General features: G+C 50.4%; 1 protein-coding gene across 1 annotated transcript; it reads left to right on the plus strand.

Moving 5' to 3' along the window:
- The first annotated feature begins 41 nt into the window (after positions 1–41).
- LOC115532309 (protein phosphatase 1H) lies at positions 42–17,472 on the plus strand. Its single transcript, XM_030342012.1, has 9 exons — positions 42–619; positions 3,014–3,263; positions 4,063–4,428; positions 6,388–6,500; positions 6,743–6,827; positions 7,826–7,944; positions 11,677–11,848; positions 13,101–13,252; positions 13,365–17,472. The coding sequence occupies exons 1-9, from the start codon at positions 378–380 to the stop codon at positions 13,510–13,512; spliced, it is 1,647 nt and encodes a 548-aa protein (XP_030197872.1). The 5' UTR covers positions 42–377; the 3' UTR covers positions 13,513–17,472.
- Positions 17,473–17,582: the final 110 nt, after the last annotated feature.

Here is a 17,582-nt window from a genome sequence, read left to right on the forward strand (position 1 = left end):
CCTGGTTGACGTTGCGTGAAAGCGGCTCCAGTTCTCGCGAGAAGTACCACTGCACCTCCCGTCGGGAGGATAAGCAGCTCTCCACCAAAGCCAACCCGGGGTATCACATGACCCGCTAATCTCCAAATGCATTTCCGCTTCCATGAGGACTAAGAGCTGTTATCATCATCATCATCATCACCAACAGCAACGTTGTCATCACCGCAACCCCGTCGCCAACGGATGAAACCGTGAAACCGTCCGGTTAACGGGAGTGGGGGGTCTCGGTTGGCCGTTGCATCGCAGTCGAGCTGGGGGGAAACTCGGGAAAGGGGAGTCGCGGCGCCGCGCGTCGCCCCGCGGAAAACCTGCCGCTTCCGCCGCGACGCAGCGCCAACATGCTTACGCGAGTCAAGTCCGCAGTGGCCAACTTCATGGGGGGTGTCATGACTAGTGGGGGCGGTCATCCTCACGGCGGGGACCACGGCGGCTCCCACCTGCCCCTCAAGTTCCCGTACACCCGAGCGGGCTTCCTGGGGCTGACGCCTGACGAGGTGGAGTGCTCGGCCGACCACGCCGCCAGACCCATCCTGACCGTGCGGGAGACCGAGCGGTTACCGTGGGCCACCGGCTACGCCGAGTAAGTAGTCGACCCTCGACCCCCCACCCGCCACCCCGCACTCATCATGCTCAGGGGGGCTTTGCTTCAGGATGATGATGTCATGGCTCTATCTACACCACACCTGTTTGTATAGGCTATGACGTCACGCTGTGTCCCCACCTCAGCCCGTGTCAATAACACGTTAATAACACCTTAGGATCATAACATGGATCAGATCACAGCATACACACACGACCCAAGCATGCCGCCAGGCATAAAGACGTCTGACCTGCTGCTATAGCCTGCCTCTGTGTGATACTGTGTTCGTCTCTCTTGATGGAAGTGCCTTCTCCCTGACAAAAGGCTGCATGGTACTTATAGTGAACTCGTATCAAGGACGTGTAAAGATGCGAAGCATGATATGGAGTAATGCTGTAGTGTTTGTGAGTGTAGCGAGGGTTTAGTTTCGACGGTTCAGGTTTCAACGGCGACATGTGGACTTCCTGAAGTCCAGGAGGGATTCTGGGTGGCTGCCGGGGTCTCTCCCGTAATCAATAATACTCCACAACCGCTCTGCCGATCCACACTGTCTCCTGACATCAACCCACTCTCGCCAGTCAGTAAAATGAGATCTCTCTCTCCCGCTCTCTCTCTCTCTCTCTCTGCTGTGTGAGGTCACAGTGCTGCTGAATCTGTGATTAAAACACCTCCATTGTGCTCCCCGGCTGCACATCGCCGGTCTCCATGGAAACCACACTATTACATCATCGTCTTCTCTCTCTCTCTCTGCTCCCCTGGCGATGTGATGCTGTGTCATGCGAGGGGTTCTTGGGTGGGGGGGTTCTGTCTAACGCTGAGAGAACGCCGCGAGCTCTGCCTCCGCACGCTCCATCGCACTCCGGCCGCCCGGTCCAACGCCCACGTCGCGTCTACGACAGGAAACACACCGGTCTCCTGTCAGCTCACCTCACCCAGGCTTAGATCGGTTACGACGTAGTCCTACATCAAAGCAGTGGCAGGCTTTCACGAGGACATTGCAGTCGGTTTGACGACTCGAAGAGCCGTGGAATGCTCTCAGTTTGGCCACACGGTTATACACTGAAGCTCGAAGCAGGAGAGAGCAAGATGGTCAAACTAAAGAACGTCCCCTTGCCTTTCTGCTCGCTCGCTGTGTTTGTTCCACCATTGTGATGTCGGGATTGGTTAGAGATGAGCTGGGAGCCGGCGGAATCGTCTCATACCGAGGCAGTCGCTGTCGACTGGGAACAGACATTCCCTCCGTCCATCATGCTCACTGATAGCCGACTGATGGCAATGACATTTCTGCCATATTACACCCCAATAACCTCTCTTAAACGCTAACCTACATCACCTCGATGGGCTAGTTAAGAGATGTCACGATGGCTAGATGCTGAGATGGCTAGTCAGGTTAGGAACCAGCACACCTGATGCTGAAATAGGAGCTCTTAATGCAACGGTGGTGATTGTACTGTTATTCCATCCCTTCACAATATATTAGTGTGTCTGTTTATATCCATGTGGTTTAACTGGAGTGTTCGATGGAGTGGCGAAACCGTCTCCAATGTCCTGGTGAAAGTCTGTCACTGCTTTGATGAATGACATCGTCCTTATCGATGTTACGGTGGATATTTCCTCCCTTATTATGGTCTGGCGGTCTGTCTTCCCCGTTCCAGCCCCCCCCTAAGGACACAAGAAGACTTAGAGGCTTTTAAAGTGCCGTCTCACTCATTTTTTCTCGCCGCCGTGCGGTAGTTAGGATCTCTGACGGTTGAGGTTCAGCCTCACTCGTAAGTCACTGTGGATAAAAACGGCTTTGGTTTTTGTGAAGGAATCGATAGCGTTGACGTTTACAATCCTTTTCTGCTGATCAGTCACTTGCCTTTAAGGTTTTCCTTTTCTACCATCGCTGAACTGGAGGCCTGGATGGTGAACATTAGGAACAGAATAGCACATGTTGGTATCGTAAAATGGACCAGAACCTGAGGGAATTTGCAACTAAAAGTATTTAGTTTTTCATTTTGAAAAACTGTTTGTGTTTTAATACAGAGTGACGATTTGAAATAAGTCACCTCACCTCAAAATCTGAAATGTGGCTAGAGTTTACATTTTACATGGAGATGCTTAATATATAATAGTTGTATTAGATAATGTATGATACTATAATAGATCATGTATTAATGTCAACTCAGAGTTATATTTTTCCCAAAGCTACCTACCGTCTACCGTCCTACCATATGTTCACTTAAAGAACAATAAACATCTTACCGGCTGGACGACCACGGACCCTGAGTCCTCACCCTCTGGTCCCTCTGGTTCCTCTGGTTCCTCTGGTTCTTCTGTTTCCTCTGGTTCTGCTGGTTCATCTGTTCTTGATCCAGCACTGACCTGAACATGCCCCCCCCCCCCCCCCAGGGTGATCAACGCGGGGAAGAGCGCCCTGAACGAGGACCAGGCCAGCTGCGAGATGGTCGGGGTCCGCCGGAGACCGGTCAGCTTCTGCCCGCCGGCCACGCCCCCGGCCACGCCGGGCGGGCCCAGTAAGACCCCCGGAGGGACCCCCACCGGGACCCCCGGCGGCACGCCCAGCGGGACGCCCAGCACCCTGCGACGCAACACGCTGCCCAACGGACACGGCCTCCTCCAGATGGAGCCCGCCGCCGAGGTGTGTGTGTGTGTGTGTGTGTGTGTGTGTGTGTGTGTGTGTGTGTGTGTGTGTGTGTGTGTGTGTGTGTGTGTGTGTATGTCTCTGTGTGTGTGTGTGTGTGTCTGTGCGTGTGTGTGTCTGTCTGTGTGTATCTGTGTGTGTGTGTGTGTGTGTGTGTGTCTCTGTGTGTGTGTGTGTTTCTCTGTGTGTGTGTGTGTGTGTGTGTGTGTGTGTGTGTGTGTGTGTGTGTGTGTGTGTGTGTATGGGGGGGGGGTTGCACTAAATAATATCTGTTAAAATATATCTGTATCTGCTCCTGGTTCATCTCTCATTGAATTGAGACCATCAGAGCGTCTCCTCGTCTCCTATTTCATTAGTTTGCGGAAGGCCTCGTCAATGAGACAATTATCAATGGGGGAGTTATGGAGTTACTCCGAGTAACTCAGAGTAACAGTAACTACTAGTTACTGCAGAGTTTCTCAGGCATGGATAATTGTTTAAGTGCACATAGTTTGTATTTCTAGTCTTGCTCTCTTCCCGCTCTTTTCTACTCTCTTGAAAACCCTGCCGGACCTGTAACCACGAAAAACACAACAAGAACCGGAAATTAAGTACAAAAAACGTGCCATATCCCGAAAATGATGATTATGACGTCCCGAGTTGTATTTTTTACTAATAACCATCACTTAGCAATACCAGTGTATAAGTATCTCTATTCGAGTCGTCTTCAGTGAAGTTCGACGTGTTAAGCAGACGTTCTTCGCTCTGCCGCTCTCCTCACCGCGGGTGCGTTTGTTTTCCCCCCCTCTGTGTGCAGGAGCGGGAGGGGCTGTTCTACCACTACTGGGCGCTGTTCGACGGCCACGCGGGCTCGGGCGTGGCCATCATGGCGTCCCGCCTCCTCCACCACCACCTGGCGGGCCACCTGCAGCCGGTGGTGGACGTGCTGCACGGGCCGCGGGCCGCGCCCATCGTGCTGGGGGAGGAGCTTAACCCGCCCCCCCTGGAGCCCGGCTCCGCGAGGTCCCTCTGCAGGGCCACCTCGCTGCGGGGGGCCGCGGGGGCCCCCGGCGGGCAGGCGGGGGCCCCCTGCTGCACCCCCCCTCCGCGCTACTTCATGGAGAAGAAGATCCAACACGAGAGCCTGGTGGTGGGGGCCCTGGAGAACGCCTTCAAGGAGATGGTGAGGGGGGGGGGGGGGGGAGTGAGTGAGAGAGAGAGGAAGAGAGGGAGGGAGGTAGTGAGGGAGGGAGGGAGGGAGGGGGGGGAGTGAGTGAGAGAGGAAGGGAGGAGGTAGGGAGCGAGGGAGCGAGGGAATGAGAGAGTGAGAGAGGGAGGTAGTGAGGGAGGGAGGGATGGAGGGAGGGATGGAGGGAGGAAGGGGGGGGGGAGGGAGGGAGGGGGGGAGAGAGAAAGATAGATGACAGTGAGTAAGTATAGGAGTCTGTTGCCTAGACTGATGCAGCACGTGTAAGGAGCTTAAAACTGATGGCTTATCCAGGGCTTTTTACAAAGGCAGGGAATCAAACTGTTAAAAGTAAACCATCGTTTTTTCTTTCTTCACACCCGGCTACGACCTGCCAACACCACGCCTACACGCACACACACGCACGCAGACAAAATCGCACACGCGCGTATGTTTACGCTACGGAGCTGAGGCAAACGCCTCCTATTCTCTCACGCTGGCGGTAATTCGCCCTTTCACACTCTAATTCTTTCACGGAAAGCCAGAATCGTACGCCAAATTTGTTTTTTTTTCACGATGGCACTATGCACAGATCCTATCGACTTGGCTCCCATCTGGGGGAGGGGCAGGGGTCGAATTAAATTGATCGTCACTGTATACAGTACACGTCAAAGGAATCATGCCAAGCCGTCGACATGTCACACTGCACCGGCGGGCACGACCAACGAACACAATGTTCCAACGTCATCGTTGAAATCGGGCTGCGTTTGTGTCGTCTGTCACTACCGCTGTCAGCCACTAGATGGCAGCGTAACGCCGCCGCTCCAGCGGGGCTTACATAAGACGGCCTGCTCGTCGGAGATAACTGGGTCATACTGATCATGCTGCAGCGTTTTACGTAAATACACAGAAATGCATCTTTCTTTTCACTCACCCACTCTACACCATTCATCGACGGATAATGCTCCACCTGGATCGGTGTGTGCGTGGCAGACGCGAGCGCGGTTTGTGTGAGGGAATTTGATACCCTGGTTCGGACACTGCATGGTGTAGTTTACCCGTGCTGCAGGTCAACAAGTCCTGCTTCCCTCACTTTCTCCGTATCCCTGTTTGTAAGACACACACAGACACAGGCACGCGCACAGACACACACATGCAAACAGACATACACACACTCACAGACACACACGCTCACAGAAAAACACACACCCGCGCGCACAGATACACGCACACGCGAACACACACAAGCACACACTTACACACACACAAAATCTGAAATAACTAAATGATGGATCAGCAAACATTTAGCGATTCTCCAGTCTTGACTGCACACACACGCCATTCTTTGGGGATCACAACTCTTAAAGACGAGGAGGAACAGACGCACACTGATTTGTGCATCCGTGCACCCACCCGAGCCTCCTCACCGGAGACCACACACGTGTACCGACCCCACCTTGTCGTGAACACACAACGTTGAAATACCGCCTGCGTGTTTTTGTTTTTGACGCGCACACACCATCCGAACACGGGACATGCTAACGTCTAAACGTGTTTCACGGAATCTTCTGGATCATGCCCACGGAGATGGTACAGATTTCTTTCACTCACAATCACACTCAAACACGGTTTCAAACCGTTCTTCGTACCGGCCTTGAAAACCCCTGGTGTGGAGCTAGCAACAGAGCTGTGTGTGTGTGTGTGTGTGTGTGTGTGTCTGTGTGTGTGTGTGTGTGTGTGTGTCTGTGTCGTGTGTGTGTGTGTGTGTGTGTCTGTGTGTGTCCGTGTCGTGTGCTTGTCAAACAGGGAAACTGAAAGAAGCAGCCGAAATGCACCATGTTGGCAGTACCGGACGTTAAATGGACATTCTGATCGAATCACTAAGTCAGTCCTCTCTCCTTCCTCCCCCCTCCCCCCTCCCCCCTCCCCTCCTCTCCCCCACACTCCTCCCCCCAGGACGCCCAGGTGGAGAGGGAGAAGCAGGTGTTCAACATCTCAGGGGGCTGTACGGCCCTGGTGGCCGTCTACCTGCTGGGCAAGCTCTACGTCGCCAATGCTGGAGACAGCAGGTGTGTGTGGGTGTGTGTGTGTGTGTGTGGGGGGGGTGTGGGTTGGTGGGTGTATCTGTGTGTCTGTCTGTCTGTCTGTCTGTCTGTCTGTCTGTCTGTCTGCCTGTCTGTCTGTCTGTCTGTGTGTGTACGTGTCTACGTGTGTTTGTGTGTATGTGCGTGCGTGTGTTTGTGCGTGTGTCTGTCTGTGCATGCGGGTGCATGTGCGTGTATGTGTATTAAGAACTGCCTGTGTTCTCCAGAGCCATCATCATCAGGAACGGGGACATCATCCCCATGTCCACAGAGTTCACCCCCGAGTCTGAACGGCAGAGACTGCAGTTCCTGGTGAGACACACACACAGACAGACACACCATATAGTATCACACACACACACACACACACACACACATCTACATGTAACACACACACACACACACACAGACACACACACACACAGACACACACACACACACACACACACACACACACACACACACACACACACACACACACACACACACACAGACACACACACACACACACACATATCAGACACACACGGATGCACACACACACACACACACACACACACACACACACACACACACACACGAACACACACACATACATATAAAAGACACAAAGACGAAGACACACACACACAGCGTATATCACACACACACACACACGCACACATCTACATATAACAAACACACACACACACACACACAAATATATCACACACACACGGACACACACACACACAAACACACACACACACCCATACATATAAAGGACACATACATATAACACACACACACACACACACACAACACACACACACACACACACACACAAACACTGCATATCAGACAGACACACACACACAAACACGTATATAAAACACAAACACACATACATAGATATAACGCATATAAAACACACACACACATACATGTAACACGTATATATTTACTGCAAGTCTCTTTGGTTAAAAGCATCTACTAAATGAAAGTGCATTGTAAAACAGAGCATGAATAAGATATCTGAGATATCAACAGAGAATGTCAGCATCCAACTACTACTAACTCTCTGTGAAAGAAGGGTCTGTGTGTGTGTGTGTGTGTGTGTGTGTGTGTGTGTGTGTGTGTGTGTGTGTGTGTGTGTGCGTGTGTGTGTGTGTGTTTGCGTGTGTGTAGAGACTGTTTATGTGATGTGGAACAGGGTATGTTTTACTCCCTGGCTGTAACCACGGTAACGCAGCCTCAAGGCCAGAAGGTGGTGTGTGTGCTCGGGTGGTGGTAGCCATGGTAACGGTGGTGTGTGTGTGTGTGTGTGTCAGGGCTTCATGCAGCCCCACCTGCTGGGCCGTGACTTCACCCACCTGGAGTTCCCCCGAAGGGTGCAGAGGAAGGAGGTGGGCAAGAGGATGCTGTACCGCGACTTCACCATGATGGGCTGGTCAGTACCCCCGTCTCACCCCACCCGTCTCACCCCACCCGTCTCACCCCACCCATCTCACTCTGTCTGTCTCACTCCATTCGTCTCACTCCACCCGTCTCACTGCACACGTATCCTCCAACCGTCTCACTCCACCCATCTCACGGCACATGTCTCACTCCACCGCCTCACTCCACCTGTCTCCCTCCACCCGTCTCTCTGCACCCATCTCACGGCACATGTCTCACTCCACCGCCTCACTCCAACCGTCTCACTCCACAGTCTCCATCTACCTGACTCCCTCCACCCGTCTCACTCCACCGATCTCCTTCCACCTGTCTCACTCCACCCGTCTCCCTCCACCTGTCTCCCTACACCCCTCACTCCAACAGTCTCACCCCACCCGTCTCACTCAACCCATCCCTGTCTCTCTGTCCATCTCTCGCTCCCAGTTTCAATCTAATTGAAAGAGCTTTATTGCCGTGGAAAGTACATTTTTTAAGTAAAGTCATTTTGGATTTGTACTTATTTTTCATTTCTATAATTTTTTAAAAGCATCTTCTTTAATTCTCTCTCTTGCACACACACACACACACACACACACACACACACACACACACACACACACACACACACACACACACACACACACACACACACACACACACACACACACACACACACACACACACACACACACTCTCTTTCTCTGTCTCTCCCTCTCCCCGAAACCTTCACTTCTCTCTTAACGTGTGTTGCCCTGGCAACACACGCATCGTCCGTGCGGCAGAGTAAAGTACACACGCGGCTGCATACTTACTCTGTACTGTTTGTGTGTCATCACACACATCCTCCCTTGGGCCCAGTACTCAGCAAATACTTTAGCATGCATCAAATACTTGAATATGCATCAAATGCTTTAGCATTGCATCAAAACCTTTCAGCATGCATCAAACACGTTAGTATGCGTCAAAGACTTTAGTGGGAATCAAAGATTTGAGCACGCATCAGGTCTTTCAGAATGTGTCAAACACATTAGTTTGAATCGAAACATGTCGTGTGCATCAAACATTTTTGTATGCATCAAATCTTTCGTCCCTTTACCGAGCTTTAACCACTTTATTATGTATCCGATACTAGAATATGTATAAAATACTTGAGTATGCATCAAATCCGTCATCTTAAATTCTCCTAAAAGGTCCTTTTTAATGTCGTCTCTGGTCGCCACGGTGACGCATCTTCCTTGGGAGACACAAAGAGAAGGGCGAAGGGTGGACCGGGTTGCTACGGACGACACGGCGGCCCACGTTATGGGATGTGTCGTCGAGATGATCTTGAGGGTACTTCAAGAATACCCACTCTATGCAGAACACGGAGAGAAAGATTCAACTAATTGTATTCTTTGGTCCAGATTGCAACAGCGACGCGGGAGCCTGATACTATTGATTATCTGTTGATTGATAAGTCAGTTGATTGAATGACTTTAGCGGTGCTTCGGTTGACTTGATTCGGTAATCTCTCTCTCTCTCTCTCTCTCTCTCTCTCTCTCTCTCTCTCTCTCTCTCTCTCTCTCTCTCTCTCTCTCTCTCTGTCTCTCTCTGTCTCTCTCTCTCTCTCTCTCTCTCTGTCTCTCTCTCTCTCTCTCTGTCCCTCTCTCTCTCTCTCTCTCTCTCTCTCTGTCTCTCTCTCTCTCTCTCTGTCCCTCTCTCTCTCTGTCCCTCTCTCTCTCTCTCTCTCTCTCTCTCTCTCTCTCTCTCTCTCTCTCTGTCTCTCTCTCTCTCTCTCTCTCTCTCTCTGTCTGTCTGTCTGTCTGTCTGTCTGTCTGTCTGTCTGTCTGTCTGTCTGTCTGTCTGTCTGTCTGTCTGTCTGTCTTTCTCTCTCTCTCTCATCTTTTCTCTCTCTCTCTCTCTCTCTCTCTCTGTCTCTGTCTCTCTCTCTCTCTCTCTCTCTCTCTCTCTCTCTCTCTCTCTCTCTCTTCTTTTCTCTCCTGCCTGTGACGGACTTCATCTTGCCTTCACCTCACTACTCTCTCCCTTTCCCTCGAATGCCTCTCCTCTACCTCTCTCTTTCCATCTCTCCCTCCTTCCCATCCTCCCCCCCCCTCCCCCTCTCTCTTCTGTTAAAGGGACGGACATAAAAGGAGAGAGCTCCAGAGCGTCTCTTTTGTCTGTCTCTGCCGTCTCCCTGTCTGTCTGCCAGACCGGCTGTCAGACAGACAGGTAGATGCGCCGGGGCCGGGTGCGGGTGTTTGATGTCAGTCTCGTGTGCCCGCGTCGGTTCGGCGTGGATCTCCTCTAACGAGTTGAAGCCCCCGCCAGCCCCCGCCCCCCCCACCCCCCAGACTCTCCTGCAGACTTCAAAGAGTCTGCTCCGCCGTTTGTTCTGCGTTACATCATCGCACGTGCACGTCGCTGCGCGGGGTTCCAGAGTGCACGTGAAGAGGAGCGCGCGCACGTCTATGCTAAAGCTTCCAGTTCTGGCGGAGACCGGGGCGTTGAGTCGGACTACAGATGAGGAGCGACCCGTCTGGTCTACGCACGTGCACGCACGCGCACACACACACAAACGCACGAACGCATGCAGACGCACACGCAGACACACAGACGAGATGGGGGTTTTAGCCGAAGCCAGTGGAGGCAGGGTGTGTGGATGTGGGGTGGAATGGTTTAGTTTGGTTGACCAAACTCCGTATAAAAAAATGACATATATCTATATATATATATATATATATATATATATATATATATATATATATATATACATATATTATAGGGTTCTCCCATAACAATGTAATGGTGGTGCTGCGACACCATGTTACATCTTAAATCTGCAGCGACGAAGACATGAAACGGTCTAATCCGTTAAAACACTAATCGGTTGTTTAGTTGGAATAACGCTTCAAAAAGCCCAACACATGGCGTCGTCGATGGGAGGACGAATTCTGTGGGGTTCTGATCCACTCTCGGTCCGAGTCCGACTGGGTTACAGCAGACCTCAGTGTAAAGTGGGTCACAGCCCAGACGAGCCACAGAGGAGGACGGCGTCGATACGAGCTGTTGTTCCGTGTTTACCGTGACGAGTGGTAACGGCGATGTGATGCGCAGCCAAGGTTCTCCACGGTGCTTGAAGTCATAGCGAGGCTGTATGGCGGCGCTGGTGTGGGTGTGAGAGCTCTCAATGGAAACATGACCCACTTAAGTTCCACTGAAGACGCACTGCTCTGACAGTATGGGGGGGTACTTCATATATGATCCTACGAGTAGGAAGGTGGTTTTGTACTTTGTGCAGAGTTTCAATTGAATCGCAGCGCAGCACTGGCGCTATTCAAGAGCACGTGAAGAGAGTCACTAGATAACGGAACAACGGATAGGAATGAAAACGGTAACTCGAGTATATCACCTTAGCAGCATCCAAACCGAACGGTTCAGACCTCTTCCCTGAATGGTAAATGGACTGCATTCATACAGCGCTTTTCTATCCAGTGGCCACTCAAAGCCCTTTAGAATAGCCAATCAATCATTCACCCATTCATGCACACATTCACACGCCGACGGCGGTGTCAACCATGCAGGGCCACAGCCAGCTCGTCGGGAGAAGTTAGGGTGAGGTGTCTTGCTCAGGGACACCCTGACACTCTAGATGGAGCCGGGATGCATACTAACAACCTTCCGGTTGCCAGCCGAGCCGCTCTACCTTCTGAGCCGCGTTCCATCCCCAACGTGTGTAATGCCTTCTCTCCACTGTGTGTCCCAGGGCTTATAAGACCATCGAGGAAGAGGACCTGAGGTTCCCGCTGGTCTACGGCGAGGGGAAGAAGGCGCGCGTGCTCGCCACCATCGGGGTCACGCGGGGGCTGGGCGACCACGACCTCAAAGTCCACGACTCCAACATCTACATCAAACCCTTCATGTCCTGCTGCCCAGAGGTACGACCTTTGACCCTAACCCATTCGTACGACCTTTGACCCTAACCCAGCGGTACGACCTTTCACCCTAACCCAGTCGTGCCACCTTTGACCCTAACCCAGAGGTACAACCTTTAACCCTAACCCAGTCGTACGACCTTTGACCCTTACCCAGCGGTACGACCTTCAACCCTAACCCAGTCCTTTAGATGCAGCTCTTTCCTTCACCATCCTACTCTCTCTAACCCACTATCATCCTCTTCCCATTGCCTTGAATGGTCAGGGACTCTCTGCATCCGCCTACAGCACGCCACCCACAGGCCGTTAGGGGAACTACATGAGTGTCTCTTTTGCATGAACTCTCGGCCGCTGCTTGGTCCCTTCTGGATTACCGTTGCTCAGGGGAAACGGCAGGCTTCCGTTCTCCTGCCGATTTTCCGCTGTACTTGAACCCTCCTGTCTGTCTCTCAGTCTGGCAGTCGTTTCTATTCCCTTTCATCTCCAGTGAGGGCAACTCCTCCACCGCTCTTTACCTCAAGTTCTCCTCTCTGCACTCTCCTCCTCTCCCTGCGTTCTCTGCTCCTCCTCAGCTCCCTGTAGCCTTTTCCTCTCTCCTCCTCTCCTCTCCTCCTCTCCTCTCTCCTCACTCCCTCTCTCCTCACTCCCTCTCTCCTCTCTCCTCCTCTCCTCTCTCCCTCCTCTCCTCCTCTCCTCTCTCCCTCCTCTCCTCTCTCCTCACTCCCTCTCTCCTCTCTCCTCACTCCCTCTCTCCTCACTACCTCTCTCCTCTCCTCTCTCCTCTCTCTCCTCACTCCCTCTCTCCTCTCCCCTCTCTCCTCTCTCCTCACTCCCTCTCTTCTCTCCTCTCTCTCCTTTCTCCTCACTCCCTCTCTCCTCTCCCCTTTGCGCTCTGAGTCCTTGAATCTTTAATAAATTAACATCTAGGTCATACACAGGTCGGCTGTAAATGCGGAGAGCGTAAACATCAAAGGCTTAGCCACAGACACATTTAACAAGACCTTCTGCATTCTTTCAGGCCCTTCAAAGAGACCTCAGCGTCTAGCTATTTTAGTGGAGCGTGGCATCTCTGACTGAACATGCGGGGGTGTACCTGTATGTAGTCCTGTGGGCTGTACCTGATTGGTAGTCCTGTCTAGGGATGTATCTGACTTGTAGTCCTGTGGGGTCGTACCTGTGTTGTAGTCCTGTGGTCGCACCTGTGTTGTAGTCGGGTCTTGGTGTAACATTGACGGTGTGGTTCTCCGGTGTAAAGGTGAAGGTCTACAACCTGGCGCAGTACCAGCACGGCACAGATGACGTTCTGGTGATGGGAACAGATGGATTATGGGATGTCCTCTCCAACCAGGAAGTGGCTGAGGCAACAACCACTTTCCTCGCCAACTGTGACCCCGATGACTCTCACAGGTGTGTATGTGTGTGCGTGCCTGCATGTAGGTGTGTCCGTCCTACATGAATCAATCAACCAACCAACCAATCGACAAATCAACCAACCAATGTCCTCCATCTTGTGCCGCAGGTACACGATGGCGGCCCAGGACCTGGTGATGCGGGCGCGGGGCGTGCTGCGCGACCGCGGCTGGCGCATCAGCAACGAGCGCCTGGGCTCCGGGGACGACATCTCCGTCTTCATCATCCCTCTGATGTACGGGAACCCCCAGCTCTAGGGGGGAGCCCTGGAGGCCTCGAGGCCCCCGAAGCAACACCCCTCTGGAAGGGTGTCGCGACAGTAGGCCATGAAATCCTTTTTTTATGTTTTAAATAAGGGGCGGGATCGACCTCGTTCTCTGATCTGCGTCGGGGTTGCTCCTCTTGAAGCACCTCGGTCGGGACACATTAAGACCTTCTGGGAGAAAGGCGGATGATGACGGATTCGGACGTGAGGCGTGAGGCGTCTTACACAACCCAGGAAGCTCCCGGAGCAAAGCAAGCTGCTCTTGCGGGAAGCTGGTTAGGCTGAAGCAGGAAGAAGTCACTCGGAGAGGCAGGAGAAGATCGCTTTGTAGATCTGGGTCCTTGCTCCTTTTTCCATCTATCGGTTCCTCCGAGAGCTCTTCCTGTTTGTGTGTGATACGAAGGAACTTCCTGTCATCCTCCCGTCCTCTTCATCCTGAGCTCCTTCCCGTCCCATGTTCTGTCACGTCCCGAAGGGAACTCTGCAAAGCACAACCCAGATTCTCTCTAAGCAAAACTCATCGTGAAGAATTAGGGAAGTAAGCGCGTGACGTCCTCCGTTGCGGACGACAGCCGTTAGGAAAACCATCCCAACTCTCCCAGTTACCAGGGATGGTGATGGTGGCTGGGAGGGGTGGGGGTAGAGGGGTCATGACGAGCTTATGTTAGTGATGGTAGGTCTGCAGTAGGGCCTTGCAGGGAGAAGAGCTTTCTGCTCTAGATTAAAGAATGGTGCTGCAATGGTGCTTCTCTCTCTAAAAGGGAGACAAACGTAAACATACAAGAAAGACAGGCACTTAATTCCCTAGAGACCGGCAACGTATTGATAGGAGATACCGTAACCACCAGTACACAAAAAACTGTTTGAGTAGATCAGCCTCCAGAGTTGCTAGAGGTCACAGGGTAAGTTTGTTGGTCCGTAATACATCGGTGTGGACACTCCCACTTGAGACGTGAGAAAACATCATGTTTTCGTGACGTGGAGCTGCGAATGTTTTTTTGTCTAAACCAATCACAAAATAGATGTCTGTCGCTTTAATGAGTTCCCGCCTTGGAGCTATGGTTTTCAAGTTCAATTATATCCCATTCAAAATAGTGCATGAACATACACGACGATACAAAAGTTATCAAGGACAACTCTCAACTCCTCATTAAGACACGCAAAGTGGTCAACACTGTCTGCTTGGGAACCTGGCTACATGCCCTTAAACGTTCAGCCGTGGTGCTACTGTGACACAGGTGGTTTGTGTGTCAACGCAGAGTTCCCGGAACTTGACACGTCTCTCAGAATACCTCCATCCTGGGACCAGGGAGCCTGGCAGAGACTAATGCTAGCCACACTGTAGTTAGAGGATGTTCCTGAACCTTGTTACATACGAACTTCATTCTGTTACCAGGTGTTAATAATAAGGTCTTAATACATGTGTAAATACACTGTATCACGACACTCATCTTAAGTGTTAGCTTTTACAGTTTTTTAATAGTAGGTGTGAATATGATTACGACCACAGTATATACTCACCTCGGCTACTGCTGGTATGCTGGTACAGTGTGATTTTGAAGGAACCGGGATGAACTTCTGCCATTGGCCATTGGCAAAGAATCGATCCATGCCCTTAAGTGGAAGAGGCGGTTTATGGGTATGAAATTCCCTCATGATACTCACTTTCCCTGTAAATATCTGAAGTCAATGAAGTGGAAAACCTCAATAGATTTGTCCGTCCTTGGTGTTGCCTTGCACTCTGAACTTCCCATAACTAATCAATCAATCAACCAATCGATCAATCAATCAATCACCAATAGAAAGGCGTTTCTTGAGACTGAAGATGAGTGACAGGGGTCTGTTGTATTTAGATCAGGATGGTTTAGGGATTGGGGTATTTATTATTCCTATTCGGACAGGAAGGGGAAGTTTTGCACATTAAGGAGAGCCCTTTTGGGATGCAGTTTCTCATAGTTTGAGCCGACATAGACGGTACTGAAGGGAACGCCGAAGCTTGAAGTCGGGTGACACTGCACTCATATTCGGCATGCAGAAGATTTGGAGGAGTAGACTTTAACTTAAATGTAACTCCTATGGTTTTTAAATATGTGTGCAGAAAAACATGTAGGTGGGACTCTGGTTGTAGATCAATGCTTATCGGTTGGTTTCATGGATGTAAAGTTTTCAGAAACTGATTAGCATTTCACTTTTGCTGATTAGCTTGTTAGCCAACAAGACCCTGGATGAAGTTTGTGATAAGAGGTTCGAAACAACCGTAACTTAAATTGCTGCTCGCTTAGCCGTAGAGCTATGCCCCCCATGTAGCAGGTTGATTCCAAAGAGAGGACCGGGGAGGTGTTTGACAGGTGGAGGAATACGTGCCATGCCGACGTTAAGTACGGGCTTTATGTACTGAAGCCCCCTTCGTCTCTGGTGGGTTTCTGTTCAGCCGACGGAAGGCAGCGTCATGGTCGAGCCATCCAAACGTACTTCATTTACGTACGGTGCTTTTTGTTTCCTTAAAAAGATTGTCATTTACAGTTGAACATATTTGTTGGTCTATGAATGTCTTGAGGGAGTCCGCGGTACATTTCATCGTGATTATTTGTTTTGACTGACTTTTGCATGAAAATAGACCTTATTGCTGCCGTTTTGGTGAGCTGGATGGAGAAACCTTCCTAAACCTTTGGAGAAACCAATACAGCTCAATGGGAAAGCATTCTAGGGGGAATTTATGTGGGTTAATATATATATAATTAAAATATATAAATCTATATATATAAAACAAAAGGAATGGCAATACAAATTGGCGTAATACCAACGTGGGGGGGTGGGGGGGAGGGAAAATAACGCATTGAGTTTTCCAAGATTCCAAGGGTTCGAGGTTCATCTCCCCCCAAATAACCAACATGGCTGACAGGTGAATGTGGTCTATCCCAATCTGTCTGCTCAACCATGAAATAAGCTATTTTATAACCCCGAAACAGCAGTCTTTCATTGTCTTTTATGCGTTGTACTTGTCTGATTTTCATGTTTCAGATTTCAAGTTGAATTTTAAACATATAAAAGGGGCGGCACTCACTAGACGTTGGTGAGAGCTATGTTTGGTTTTGTTTGTTCTTGGGCATCAAGGCGTTCTAGCCTGTGGTCACATCAGTGTACATTAGTTCTTATGATGCTGTCTTTGGGGCCTTAATGTTTGGTGAATGTTAATCCTACCTGCAGTAGAAAGAAAACTAGCAAGTCATTCCATTAGGCTCTCCCATATATCAATGTAAAAGAGTTTATTAATGCATCTATTTATTTATGTTCATGTTTATTGTTCTGGTCATGCGACTAAACCCTCTGCCCAGGTTTGACTATTGCGTAACACCAGTATGACCAGTTAAGGGTCTCCGGTAATACCATATTCTCTGGAACAGACCAAGTCCATCTAAAAGGTGTGTTGCTTGAAGGTATTTAAAAGGGGCCCTATTTCACCACCAGATGTGGTGTGTTGCGTCACATGTGGGAGTGACATCACAAGTGGGCGTGTCCACCAAGATGTACAACAGATACGTCACTGATAGGCCGATCCATCATGCATCTTGGTGGACTGGACACGCCTACTTGTGATGTCGCTGGATTGTAGTTTATGAATGGATTGTAATAACTCATCAACACACTGTTAGGAAAGTTGTCCTTTTAAAGTGCGCTTGGTTACAATCCTTACACTTTTAAATGTTCTTTCAGACATTTAAAGTTACCCTTTAGGAAGATATTGTAAGTGACCATCTTAGACCGTTGTACTTCTCTGCTCGTTTTATCTGTGAATGTGAAATTGTATGTTTTTTTTTATAAAAAGAAACAAGTTAATTATTCAAGAAAGCTATTTTTCATGTTCTTTTGTCCATCATCATCATCGGTGATCATTGGTGTTTTACCTTCAGTGTTTTTTTCCAAACTTTGTCCAATAAGTGAAATCAATCTATTTTTGTCTTGACTCATTATTGACGGGTTTCTTTGGCTGCAGCTTCATGAGACCTGAGGGCATCAGTCAGGCAATCATCAATCAGGGTTGATCTATTCACGTGACCGCTG

The sequence above is a fragment of the Gadus morhua genome, chromosome 19, assembly GCF_902167405.1.
Source record: "Gadus morhua chromosome 19, gadMor3.0, whole genome shotgun sequence".
Taxonomy (NCBI): Eukaryota; Metazoa; Chordata; class Actinopteri; order Gadiformes; family Gadidae; genus Gadus; species Gadus morhua.

Coding starts and splice junctions, on each gene's coding strand:
- LOC115532309 (XM_030342012.1), top strand. CDS start 378: ATGCTTACGCGAGTCAAGTCCGCAGTGGCCAACTTCATGGGGGGTGTC. Junction 620..3,013: donor TGGGCCACCGGCTACGCCGA/GTAAGTAGTCGA, acceptor CCCCCCCCCCAG/GGTGATCAACGCGGGGAAGA. Junction 6,501..6,742: donor GCCAATGCTGGAGACAGCAG/GTGTGTGTGGGT, acceptor TGTGTTCTCCAG/AGCCATCATCATCAGGAACG.